General features: G+C 39.0%; 1 protein-coding gene across 3 annotated transcripts in view; it reads left to right on the forward strand.

The window, feature by feature from the left end:
• Positions 1 to 14,254, forward strand: part of efr3a (EFR3 homolog A (S. cerevisiae)) — a 139,235-nt gene that overhangs the window by 20,943 nt on the left and 104,038 nt on the right. For all 3 annotated transcript variants that reach the window (XM_043688260.1, XM_043688262.1, XM_043688261.1), the window contains 2 exons: positions 3,469 to 3,590; positions 8,738 to 8,887. In XM_043688260.1, the coding sequence (XP_043544195.1) occupies positions 3,469 to 3,590; positions 8,738 to 8,887 (272 nt within the window). The remainder of the gene's footprint in view (positions 1 to 3,468; positions 3,591 to 8,737; positions 8,888 to 14,254) is intronic.

Below are 14,254 nucleotides of genomic sequence, written 5' to 3' on the forward strand. Positions count from 1 at the left end.
TATTGCTGGCCTAGACACTGATAGCCATATCCTGTGAAATAATTTTTAAAAAGTGACAAAACTAGCTCAAGAAACTCTTGCCTATTCCTATTTCTTAAGCTCCTTTAACTAAATGTTAACTAATGTGCATTCTTGAAAATTATTATTGGCTTTTAGAAAGGTGTGGATATAATAGAATCCCTAGAGTACAGAAAGAGGCCATTCAGCCCATCAAGTCTGCATCGACCCTCCAAAGAGCTTCTCGCCTCGACCCACCCACCCCATCACTTTAACCTCGCATTTAAATACGGGGTTTTTACCGTAGTTAACCCACATAACCTGCACATCTCTGAACACTGCACCCACAGGGTGGATTGATGATTAGCCCTGCTTCCTCATAGCACCGGGGGCCCAAGTTCGATTCCAGCCTTGGGCGACTGTCTGTGTGGAGTTTGCACATTTTCCCTGTGTCTGCATGGGTTTCCTCCGGGTACTCCGCTTTCCTCCCACAGTCCACAGGTTAGATAGATTGGCCAAACTAAATTGCCTTGTAGTATCCAGGGATGAGCAGGCTAGGTTAATTAGCCCCAGGATTATGGGTCTAGGGTGAAGGGTGGTGGAATGCTGTTTGGAGGGTCAGTGCAGACCCAAATAGGCCAAATGGCCGCCTCCTTCACTGTTGGGAATTCTATGAAAAAAATAGTAGATCTAAGATACAAAGAAGATATTTTGTTTGTGGATAATGGTGTTACATCACCGGGGATAGATCCTAAATACTAATTTTTAAAACTTGTACAATACTGTATTTAATCTATACCCAAATATTTGCAGCAAAATAGGAAATGTTAAGGTTGCATGGCTTTACAGCAGCCTTTGTTAGATTTAGTTTGTAATTGTGACATATGTATTTTTCAAGTCTTATGTAAGCATACTTGTAACGAAATAAGATTGCAGAATGTTTCATCTAATGAGTTTACAATGATGTTGCAATGAGTTTCTTTGCTTCTGCTAATAGTAATGGAACTGCATTATGTTGGTCTGAGAACTTTTGAAAATAGTGATTACCATAGTGCATTTTTAGCAGAAAGCACATGATTTCTTTGGCTCGTCAACAAATGCTAATAGCATTTGAATACAAATTAGCAGAGAATGCTCTCTTTTCTCTTGTCAGGAGAACAATATTGACTTGACAGTATAACTCTAACTTGCAAACACTCCATTGCTTTAAAATTGTAATTTTCTTATTATTGTATAGGGTTTCCAATGGAAAGGTAAAAAATAATGCATTGTCAGGATTTTCAACTACTGAAAGAAAAGTTATTACTTTTTTTTGATTGGCTATGTTTAGTGAACAAGTACAGGAAAAAAAAGTAAATTCTCATTAGATGAACAATAACCTGATATTCCAGGACATTTCCAGTTTACTTTGTAACCCCTCAAGTCCAAAAAGCTCCATATTGGCTTCAAGCTATTACATTTATTAAAATAAATCCATAATCACCAGCTCTGGGTGACAACCTCTCCATCCCATTGCATGCTAATTTCACGTGATTATGAGAGGTCTATCATGCTTTTCAAAACTATCCAAATTTGCATTATAGAAATGTTTTAGTTTTAACTGATTACACAAGCCCAGACATTTTGCAGAGTAAACTTTCAAAATTTTGATTACAAATATTTTACTGCATTAAAAAAAAAGTGTAATTTGCTGTAATGCAAAGAAAATATGAAATTGAGGCTGTGTTTTTATTAAAGGGAAGACATCATGTGAGTAGACAGTACCCTGACTTGCAACTACATACTATACTCCTTCGCTATCATAGATTAAAATCATTCAGATTATTCTTTGACAGCACTGTGGGTATATATTTACATTATACTGACTTACTTTGGTTCAAGGTTCTTTCTCAAAGGTAATTAAGGATGATCAATAAATACAGTATAGGCCTTGCCTGTAATGCTCATATACCATGAACATTTTGTTTAAAAAAACTTGTTTAGTACAGCCAATTGTGCAATGGTGAGAAACTCTTGATTTGTATAACTGTACCACTGGTTACTGTTCAATTTTGCACATATTGTTTTGAAAATTGCAATTTGTCACTTTTTAATTACCCAGTTAAAGCTGAAGCTACACTATAGGCAAACTGAGAATAGTTTAAAGTCTTGTCTGATGGTAAACTCGTAACTGAATACTGTTGTCTCAGTAGGTGGAAGGGATGCTATCTTTTTCTCATAAAACATCTTCAAGACTGCTGGTAAAAGTGAAAGATCATAACCTAATTATTTCAAGTAACGGATGACTAATGAGACTTGTACAATCACAGATTTTATAAGTAGACACTTAATGCCAGCTGTCAGTGTAAAAGGGGAATTGGAGATTCGAAGAAAGTGTTGATTATTACCTCTCGACTGCTGGGCTCAACTTCTGTACATACAGAGACATCATTTTGAAGTTGATTGCAATAGCTGTTGAAAATTGCAGGCAAAATTACAGCCTTTCCATAAAAATGTTAATTAGTGCCATCGTAAGGCAACACTATTTTTGCAGAATTACCGCTTTTAAGTGGTCAGAAAATGCTCCACCCTTGACCTTATTCCAATGTTGAACATACTATTTGAAATAAATCAACTTAAATTTTCAGCTTTATCTGTGTTTGTTTTCAGCTTTATTTGCATCTGTTGTTTGGTTTATATTTAACAAATAAAAATGATGATTTAATGATGTAAATTCTAACTATGGATACAATTTAATTGGTATGAGGAGTACATTGTGGGAATAACCCTGATCTAATTTATGCCAGGAATATAGATGAGACATTCCAATATGGATATTTCTGCAGTATATTAAAATTGCAACTGATGTCCATTGAAAATATGAGTTTCTGTATTACATGGATATATCTTCTGTTTTGTCTTTCACAACTGTCGATGGAAATTTCCTCAATGTGTAATTTGAGATTTTTTTTCAATTTGTCAAGTTTTTCTTTGGGAGCAAAATAGATTCACACGCAAAAACAGTCGTGAATAGGTGGTGATTAATGTGTCCCAGTGTGTTTGTGGAAAAAAATGATTTAGGTATTCATATTTTACAAAGTTGCATCTTTTATTTCTTAATTCAAGTTCTGTACTTTTAAAATTCACCAGATATTTGTCTACATTCTAACCTGTAGGTGTGTTCCTAATGCCTAGTAAACTTAAAAGTTGGAAAGAGCTATGATTTGGGGTGCTCAACTGTGGGAAGGCCAGCAGAAATGTAATCTGTTAAAATTACATTTCCAGCTCAGAGCATAATGCCTCCCATTGATTGTCCATATAAGAGCATCTTAAACTGTAAGAAACCCAACTTCAAGTGACAGTCTCACCTTCCAGGTCTTTCATTGATTCAGACTGTCTAACCAACAGCTCCCTGGAACATCTGACAAGTTATAACCTTCAAAACTGGTGCAAATTCCTCTTACTTTTTAAAAAAATTGTCTTTTTTCGTAGTTTGTCAAGTTTGCAAACATTGAGGAAGACACTGCTTCATACCACAGACGCTATGACTTCTTTGTGTCTCAGTTCAGTGCAATGTGCCACTCTTACATTGATGATCTGGAGAGCAGAACAAAGTGAGTACCTGAGGCTAGTCTTAATCTTAGTCCTTCTGTTGTGCATGTCATTTGTTGTGATGGGAAAGTATTTAAAATGTGGCCTCTTAAATCACTTTCAGATATCATGTTGCATAATGTATATAATTGTTTTGATGGCTAATTTGCACAGAGTTGTAAAATATCCAAATAGAATTTTTGTCTAGTCTTTGACAGTACAGATGGCTTTCTGATGCAAATTAATCCCTATCAGATTGATGCGACAGGTTTTCACAACACCTACACACATTTGACATCCAGCTACAGTTCTCAGTTTTTAAAAATAAAAACCCTCAAAACTTGAAATTTCTGTGCCAGGGATGGGTGCTAATTTAATGCCTGGAAAATGTGCTAATTAATGCAGCAAAGTATTATGATGACGCAGGCTGCTTCAGAGACAGTGTTTCTATTTTCGTACAGCCCACAGTACATTTGATATCTGTAAAGTCTGCTCTGTAGCTTTAGGTGTTTAATTTGCAAGTTGATAGTCATTTGCAAAAGTAAACTCAATCCCATCATAACTTGCAAATGTTCTGTGGGTTTGGATGAAAAGGTTATCAACTTGAAAAGTTATATCTGGTTCCCCCTTGTTACCCCACAGATACTGCGAGGCCTATTCAGTATTCCATACAATATCTGTGACATTTCTTTTTTACGTTGCCAGTGTCCATGCCATTTTGCTTTTATATTGCATAAAATACTGCTTTATAGCTTCTGCAGTTCTAAAATGCGTTCATGATTATTTTAAATTTTGAAAGCTGAAATGTATTGAAGTCAACTATTTGATGAATATCAAAGTCATTCATATTGTATAATTGTTCGAAAGTGAGTATGTAAATTTATAAACTGTAGAAGGACTCTTCCTGCATCTTAAGACACTGGATGCAGCAAAGATTAAGAGTCTTGGCAGTATCTTGGCGATGGTACTGAAAACTCCTGGTCCAGAATGAGCCATGTCCTGAGCCAAGCTATTTCAGTATCGTTACAATAGAGGCATGTATCAACGATGTAATAACTTGCCCAGGTATGCCCTCTCTTACAGATAGCATGTCAAATTCAGTTTTGTCAATTGCTGCCCTCGTACTATCAATCATTAGTAGTGTGATAGAATGTTTCTTTCACAGCAATCAAGTGGTACACACACAGCAAAATCTGCTCACTGGTGGGTGGGGAAAGAGCTGAATTATAGAGATGAGGTGAGAGTGATTACTGTTGAATCAAAGCAATATTTAATTGAGTGTGACATCAAGAAACTCTGCAAAATGTAAGTCTGTAGGATTCTAGAATGGGTAGGAGAGGGCTATCTCCACTGGTTAAGGTAGTTAATTCTTTGGAAGTTTTTAAAGGTAGTGTTTTAGATCCAACCATCCTCAGTTGCTTCATATGATTAAAAGTAGATTTAATCGTTGATTGCACCGTGTTTACTACAATTTGCCAATCCAAACACCAAAACCATCTGTACCTACATGCAGAAAACCTGGTCAGCATTCACATTTGGGCTAATAAGTGATGATGACAGTATTTGTGCAGAGCAGTTATCATCACCAACAAGTGAGGCTTAACAATCTCACATGACATGTCCTCCTGGACATGGAAAGAGATTGGGAGTGGAGAGATAGTAAAGCTAGTGGGGCGGGAGGTAAAATGGAGGAAGCTGGGCTGGAAAGGGAGACACGGGATGGGTGGAAAAATTACTTGAAATTGGAGGACCAGCTTCACTATCTCCTCACTCTGAACCTCATCCCATGTCCAGCCCTTACTCTCCTCTCTGCCTCCTTGACCTGACCTTACCTGCCCATCTTCCTCCCCACCTATCTGTTCCACCTTTCCCACTGACCTTGCAAAATAACCCCCGACCTGCATCCACCTATCGCTGTCCCACCTACATTTTACCCAGCCTCAGCCCCTTCCTTCTATTTATTTCTGAGCTCCCTTACTCCTCCCCAATCCTGATGAAGCAACTTGACCTGAAACGTCAACTTCTCCACATCCTGATGCTGCCTGTCTTGCTGTGTTCTTCCTGCCTCCTGTTGGTCTACTATGTACTATGTTGGTCTTCCTGCCTCCTGTTGGTAACTGGAAAGTGCGTGGACCACAGGAAAGTTGCAAACTCTCAAACAGAGCAGGAACAAAACATACCTATCCCTCAGGACAGCTGGACAGGCTATTGGGTTCTGTGGGTTCTTCCCCACTGTGTAGCGTCTAAGAAATCTTGGAGTTTGAGATGGACATGGCAGATGTCACAGCCTCAACGCCTTCACCTGATTCAGAGCATGAGTTTCTTCCGAGATGCTTCAGGTGCAAGAGATGGGTTATGGTCCAGTGTGCGCTGCCCATATCTGAAGCTGAGTCAGAGAAACTGGACCCGGTGTAAAAAAAAGGCCAAGAGAGGCTACAAGATAAAGAACAGGCCTATGTTCCACGACTTAGAGGAGAACGATGTTGTGATTGTAGTGAGGTCAGCCAGGTGGACCTCTGAGTTCCCTGATTAGGGCTGTTAATCTCGCCAGTCAGGGAACTCTAGCTGACAAAAGTAAATAGGAGTGTCAGAGGTTCTGCTTTGAGAGAGCTAGACCAGTGTCAAGTATTATGCATGTGTAAATAAAAGATGACTTGGTGAGGACATGCCAGCCTCAGGTGTTATTTCAATCTTGACCTGAGCTTTCTCCATAAAATAATCAAAGAATTGTGGTTTGTTATAAGTAATCATTTTGCCCACATTGTTGGTAATCTGTATTTCAAAATGATGAGCCGACACAAGATTCAGTGTCTCCCTCTCCACCATCGAGTATTTATGTTGACTTGTAGTCAGTTCCTTTGAAAACTGACTGCTTGTTTGATTCTCATCTTGTTATCTTGTCGTAAAATGGTACCAACAACCAACTTGAGTGGCTTCTCATAATTCAACACTGCTAAAACCTGTCAGTCATTGGTGCAGATTATAAATTGTCAAAGGCATTTTTGAGTCCCTTCAAGTTTTCTGCCTTTCTTTGACAAATTTGTTCAAGGAGCCACAATAGCGCTGAAGTTCAAACAAACTTGCAATAAAATGCACACCTGCCAACATATTGCAAAATTTCCTGTTTTACCTTAGGCATAGGAAAACCCAAAATAGTTCTCACTTTCACTTATCTAGGTGCTACTTGGCCTTCACCCACTGTGTGACCCAAGTAAGTCACCTTTTTTCCCTTTTCTGATTCACCTTTAGTGAGATATATAACCAAATCGGCATTTTGTAGCTGATCCCTCAGTTCAGTCAGGTGGTCTACATGTTCTTGACTGAAAACAGCCAAATTGTTGATGTAAACCTTACAGTTGCATAGCATTTTAGAACATCTTTCGCATTTTTTCATTTCTAAATGGCATGACTTTGTGGTGATAAAGTCAATCTAGTGTTATAAATATTTGATAGATGCAAGGTAATATCAGTCACTGGAACTTGACAATATCCCTTTAGCAATAATTGGGAGTATCCAATTCCTGCAATGCAGTCCTCCAACCTTGGAATCATATATGAGGCTGTATTTGTGTACTGAGTTGATTTCGTGATAATTAATACAAATAATTCGCAACCCACCTGATTACAATACAGACATGTTAAGTGAGCTCCAGGTACTATGATTCAGTTCACGACTGCTTGTTGTCAATTATAAACTTATTCTCTTTCCCAATCTGAGCTAATTTTTCTGAATTGAGCCTGACCGAATGTTGTTTTAGAGGTAACACTTTTTTTTTTAGATTAGATTAGATTACATTACAGTGTGGAAACAGGCCCTTCGGCCCAACAAGTCCACACCACCCCGCCGAAGCGCAACCCACCCATACCCCTACATTTACCCCTTACCTAACACTACAGGCAATTTAGCACAGCCAATTCACCTGACCTGCACATCTTTGGACTGTGGGAGGAAACCGGATCACCCAGAGGAAACCCACGCAGACACGGGGAGAACGTGCAAACTCCACACAGTCAGTCGCCTGAGGCGGGAATTGAACCCGGGTCTCAGGCGCTGCGAGGCAGCAGTGCTAACCACTGTGCCACCGTGCCGCCCACTTCTCCTACTTTAACGTCAAAAAGAGCGGAGGATATTGTTCTTGGTGTACACAGTCAATTTATGATTCTGTAATAGTCTCAGTGGATCACCTTGTTTTCTGGAAGGTAAAGTATTACGCTGTGTCACCTTTTAAGCATCTCTTTAGTATCCAATTTGATTACTGGAGGATCACCTTTTGAATTTTCAATTTCTGATTCAATCCTCAATTGTTTTGGTATCTTTGTTTCATTCCCTATGTTGTTCACAATTGTAAGTACACCTTTCTCCTGTTTATTGTCCCTGTAGTAATATCCTTTCTGCACTTCACTGCTGCACCTTGAAGTGCAACAGTTACCATCAATGTAATACTGTCAGAAGGACACTTGGCACTCAGGGACATGAGTCCAACTAATGCAATGGATCAAGCTGCATTTCTGGCCTGTTCTTTGTTCCCTTAGTACTCACTCACATTGAGCATACCCAGATCTGTGTAGCATTCCTACCTTGCACTCCATTGCCTTTTTGCATCTTGTTCCTCAGCTAGAGATACCAGGCTCATAGAACTGCTATATTGCCATGAGGTTTAGCACAGAGACAAAGCCAACTGATTATGGTGATCAGTAGTCCTCAGTCAAGCCTTCTGTCGAGGAATCCTGCCCGAGTAGTTAAGGGTGGCCTCTGATACCAGTTCAGGGGCTTAGAAGTGGTTAGACTCAGGATGCTGTCCTGACTATTCCCAAACTAGTGGTCATTTCTTTTTCCAGCTTTGCATAAAAACATTTCTGTTTCGTGACATTCTATAATTCATGTGATTTGTTCCTGTAGCAGTCAAAAGGTAATAAAGTGTAATTTGATTTTAGTTTATCATTGAGCAACCTTGTGGTAAATTTCATGTAATAAATGATGCTGGCAATCTGGTGGTGGTCTTCAAACTATTGGAGAAAAACATCAACAAAATGTTCAAGAACCTAATTTGTAAGTGCAGTAGTTTGTTGATTTTTACTTTCAATTAGCGTTCTAAATATATGATTTACAAATGCTTTAATAGACTGTATACATGTGCTAAAAGGAGAAACTTTTGTTTGTTCTTGGCAGGATCAGGATTGCTGGTATCAAGGGTATTCAAGGGGTTGTGCGGAAAACCGTCAATGATGAGCTGCAGACTATAATATGGGAACCTCAGCATATGGATAAGATTGTTCCTTCACTTCTCTTCAATATGCAAACAACAGAGGACCCTGACAGGTTAGACTTCTAATGAGAAATGAAGATGGGGTGAATGGTGAAGAGTGCTATGAAATTGTTGAAAAAAAATTAAAGTATTTAGTGTGCTTGTTCCTAAGAATGGATAAGAATGCCAGCATCAATGATTTGAGTGACTCCTAAGCAGAATTAGTCCTTTTTGGTGTTTAAAGATGCCGGAGAAAGGAATGATTTGATTGTGGTTGTTGCTGTTTAAGATTTTTTAAAATTAATTGCATTCTAAAGTGTTTGCTTTGATGGAGTGTTTAGTTCCAACAGGTTTTATGTAGAATTCAGGCCTTTAAACGTCTGAAATTGCAGACTGTTGCTCTTTTCGGACTGAAGTCATTGAGGCTTCCTCATTGTTTTTAAAGCTAAGATAACTTTTTGAACAGTAAGGGAATTAGAGGTTATGGTGAAAGACTGGGTAAGTGGAGCTGAGGCCACGAAAAAATCAGCCATGATGTTAGTGAATGGCTCAAAGGCCCAGATGGCCTATTTCTGCTCCTATTTCTTATGTTCTAATGTTCTAACTCCTTAAAATAACAAGCTTAAAATAACAAGTAACTGAACAAGTGATAGCTTGAAGGTCAGAACCAAACATTCAAGCTGCTGGAACTTAAACACAGGCTTACTTGAAGGGTAGAGTAGTTCTCTACTTTCTTGGTGCAGATTTCTCCATTAAAGACCAATCATATACAGTGTTGGAAAAAATATTCCAATCTGGGAATATTAAAATGAGGTCAGCCTCAAGGGTATTTTATTCTATTTAGCACACCTCAACAAAGTGTTCACTTTTGCATTCATTACATTTAATGAGGTGAAAACTATTACGTAACAACAGCTGTGTTTGCCGGTAATGAGGAAGACATTTAAGGTGCTATAATCAGCAATTTTGAAATTAGAGTTAATGCAGATAGACAATGGTTATTGTTTTTCACTGAGATAAACAAGAGTTCATTTAGTGCTGGAAATGCCAATTGTACTAATCCTGATCTTAAACTCTGCTGTTCTGCTGATATGTATCCTATACGAGTATCACTAAATGCAAATTTTATGTTTTGACCAGCTACTTACAAATTTAAAGCTTCTACATATACCTTTTGAAGTGAAATTGCAAGGACACCTCAGCATAAGAGCACATTTGTATGTATTTTACCATGAAGTCCTGATGTATGCAATGTATACATTATAGAGAGAAATGCAATGTAGCATAATAAAACCTTGGGGGAGTTTACAGCTCTCTTTAACTTTATCCATCTGATAGCTAATGCTTGCTAGGTAATATTTATTATTAGCCCTCCAAGGTTTCCAATTTAAATGTTAACTCAAAGGAGCTCCATCTTGAATTTTTGATATCTATTCCCAACCTTTTTAATTTCATTCCCTCTAACAGGGAGCAATAAGTTCAATTATTCTGATTGTTTCACTTTTAGAAAAAAATCATTTCTCTCTGGAGCATAGTGCCCTAATAATTTTACAAGTTGTCTTACTGTACCGAGCCACGTTAACTATTTGATATCATGTTGTAATTGAACATATATGAGACATTTTTCAATGAATCTTCACCGTACCTTTCACATTCAAGTTGCTTCCTATTTTGAGCACAAGAATCAGTGTACCAATATGAAGAAATATCTGACACGAACCATTATTAGGCTTTCGAGTCAATTTTCTTTCAGAGATCATAAACTTGCCTTGTATTATACTGGTCAGACTATCAAATATGTCATTAGTGAGTATGGATTAAAATATCACTAACATCTCCAGGAGCAAGCTATCAGTTTAGATTAGATTAGATTACTTTACAGTGTGGAAACAGGCCCTTCGGCCCAACAAGTCCACACCACCCCGCCGAAGCGCAACCCACCCATACCCCTACATTTACCCCTTACCTAACACTACAGGCAATTTAGCACAGCCAATTCACCTGACCTGCACATCTTTGGACTGTGGGAGGAAACCGGAGCACCCGGAGGAAACCCACGCAGACACGGGGAGAACGTGCAAACTCCACACAGTCAGTCGCCTGAGGCGGGAATTGAACCCGGGTCTCAGGCGCTGCGAGGCAGCAGTGCTAACCACTGTGCCACCGTGCTGCCCACTGTTCTTTACTGTTCTTACCTACTCTTTCTTGACTTGCCCTAGAATGTATTGTGCTTTTAGGATGATATCATGATGAATTGTGTTCAGATGATTTATTCAAATTATATTACATTAGATGACATTCCCTACAGTGTGTAAACAGGCCCTTCGGTCCAACAAGTCCACACCGACCCTCCGATGAGTAACCCACCCAGACCCATTTCCCTTTGACTAACGTACCTAACACTATGGGCAATTTAGCATGGCCAATTCACCTGACCTGCACATTTTTGGACTGTGGGAGGAAAAAGTGAGGACTGCAGATGCTGGAGATCAGAGCAGAAAAATGTGTTGCTGGAAAAGTGCAGCAGGTCGGGCAGCATCAAAGAAGCATCAGAAAGAAGGGCTTATGCCCGAAACGTCGATTCTCCTGCTCCTTTGATGCTGCCTGACCTGCTGCGCTTTTCCAGCAACACATTTTTCAACTGTGGGAGGAAACTGGAATACCCAGAGGAAACCCACGCTGACACGGGGAGAATGTGCAAATTTCACGCAGACAGTCGCCCGAGGTTGGAATCGAACCCGGGTCCCTGGCGTTGTGAGGCAGTAGTGCTAACAACTGAGCCACCATGCTGCCCTTAATTAATCTAAAAAATTAAGCTAAAAAATTAATCTAAAAAAACTGATTTGGAAACTTTCTAGCTTAAACATAGAGTCATACAGCAGGGAAACAGACCCTTCGGTCCAACCAGTCCATGCCGATCATAATCCCAAACTAAACTAGTCCCACGTGCCTGCATTTGGCCCATATTCCTCCAAACATTTCTTATCCTTGTACTTAGCTAATGACTTTTAAATGTTGTAACTGTGCCCATATCCACCACTTTCTCTGGACTTTCATTCTACACAGGAACCACTTTCTGTTTAAAACAACAAAAAAAACTACCCCTCATGTCTTTATTAAATCTTTCTCCTCTCACCTTAAAAATATGCTCCCTGCTCTTGAATTCCTCCACCCAGGGAAAAGACACCTTATCTAAACCCCTCATGATTTTATATACCTCTAAAAGGTTACCCCTCAGCCTCTTGCACTCCAATGAAAAAAAGTCCCAGCCAATCTACTCTCTCCTTATAACTGAAACCCTACATTCCTGGCAACATCTTGGTAAATGTCTTCTGAACCCTCTCCAACTTAATAATATCCTCCCAATAACAGGATAATTATAACTGGACATGGTACTCCAGAAGGGGCCTCACCAACATCCTGTACAACTTCAACAAAACGTCTCAACTCCTACATTTAAAGGTTTGAGCAATGAAGGCAAGCATGCTAAATGTCGTCTTAATCCCCCTATCAGGAGGTGACGCAAAATTTAAGAATTACGTACTTGAGTAAGTCTCTCTGTTCTTCAACACTACCCAGGGCCCTGCTTTTAATTGTAGAAGGCCTGCCCTTGATTGTTTTACTAAAATACAATACCTCGCATTTATCCAAATTAATCTCAATCAGCCACTCTTCAGCCCATTGGCAGTGCTTGATACACTTGTTGTACATCTCTTTTTGAGTGCCATTTTCAACTAGTGTGGAGATGCATAATGAAAATGAAATCCAACTTTATTTTGGAATGTTCTTTCAGGGAAGTGGTTGCTAACTGCAATTTTTAAAACTTTTCACTGTTGTTAATGGAACCTTGCTGTGCTTAAAACCGTTTCCACTTAATCTCTCAGAAATGCATTAGATTAATTGTATGTGAGGTGCTTTAGGATATTTGGAAGCCACAAGGGAGTGCTGAATAAATGTAAATCTATTCAGCCTCTTAATGGTGTTAGCAACAATGCAAGCTGCAGGGGATTAATAGCCTTTTCTTAGTGTATGCTCTCATGTAGCTAAATATCTTGTAAGGAAGACACTGACAGCTGGCTGTAAAAACTGCACGTTACTTCAGAGTCATGTGGGAAACTGTTGGAGATGGAAACAACTGTTTCTTGGTCATGTGATCTAAAACTACAATTTTACAACCACAATTTTTTTTTAAAATTCCAACCCCATTTATTACAGGGCATCCCAAATTGGAGATGGAGCCCCAAGTGGGATCAAAACTTGAAATTTTGGCTTTGCGAGCTCCAAGGCAAGAATGGCTGACTCACCTCCCCACCACACTCAATGACTCGTCCTGTCCCTCAAACATTCACCAAGGAATTATGACAATTTTCAAGCCTTGGAACGCTTCCACAGTGGGGAAAATCCTTGGGAAATAATGGTTTATTTCAGCCAGTAAAACTCAGATCTGAGAAGTGAACCATGTGGGACACATTTTTTGGCACCATTTTAAAGCCACCGTAATAACACTTGCACAGCTTTATTGCCTTTCTCTAGGGTAATAAATGTGTCATTTTCAGGTTAGCACGCAGTGATGAGTAGGATACCTCAGAATTAATGGTTGGATTCAATTATTAACAGTCTGTGGCAATGATTTGCTTAAAGTGAATAATAGACATTTTCAAGTTTGCAATTGTTACAGAAGGTAAAATGTGATTAGAGAAAAGTGCAGGTATACTTTAAAAGTATATGAAGAGGCTAAATGAGTGCGGGCAAAAAATGTCAAATGGAATGCCATGTGGGGTAATGAGCGATTATCCACTTTGGTAAGAAAAACAGAAATGCAAACTATTTCTTAAAAGGCAAAAGTTTGAGAAGAGTTGAACTTCAGAGCAAAATGGGTGACCTTGTTTATAAGCCATTGTCCATTAAAAGTTAGCAACGGGTACGGTAAGCAATAAGAAAGTGAATGATATGTTAGCTTCTATTGCAAGGGGATTTGAGCAAAGGAGTAGCTAAGTCTTAATACAGTTAACTCAAACATTGATGAGACCACATGTGGTGTATTGTTCAGTAATGCTTAGTTTTGGCTCCGTACTTTAAAGCAAAAGTAATACAGGCCTTAAAGAGAATGCCATAAATGTGTATGAAATGAATTCCTTGGATAGAGGGTGTTATGGACCAGAAACCTCTCACCCCCCCAAAAAAGAAAGTATATAATGGAGATAGCCTTATACCCTAACCTTTATACTTTTGTAAAGGCAAATGTAAGGCACTGTGTAGCAGATATCATTCATCTACTGTTCCAACATAAACAGCATCCCTCGGACACACCCTTGGCAAAGACAATTCACCAACAGTTATTATTCTCATTTGCATTTTCTCTCTCTGCTCTCTTTTTCTCTCTTTTTTTTCTCTCTCTCTCCCTCTCTCCTCTCTCCTCTCTCTCTCCTCTCTCCACTTGT

Source organism: Chiloscyllium plagiosum, chromosome 4 (genome assembly GCF_004010195.1).
Source record: "Chiloscyllium plagiosum isolate BGI_BamShark_2017 chromosome 4, ASM401019v2, whole genome shotgun sequence".
In the NCBI taxonomy this organism is placed as follows: Eukaryota; Metazoa; Chordata; class Chondrichthyes; order Orectolobiformes; family Hemiscylliidae; genus Chiloscyllium; species Chiloscyllium plagiosum.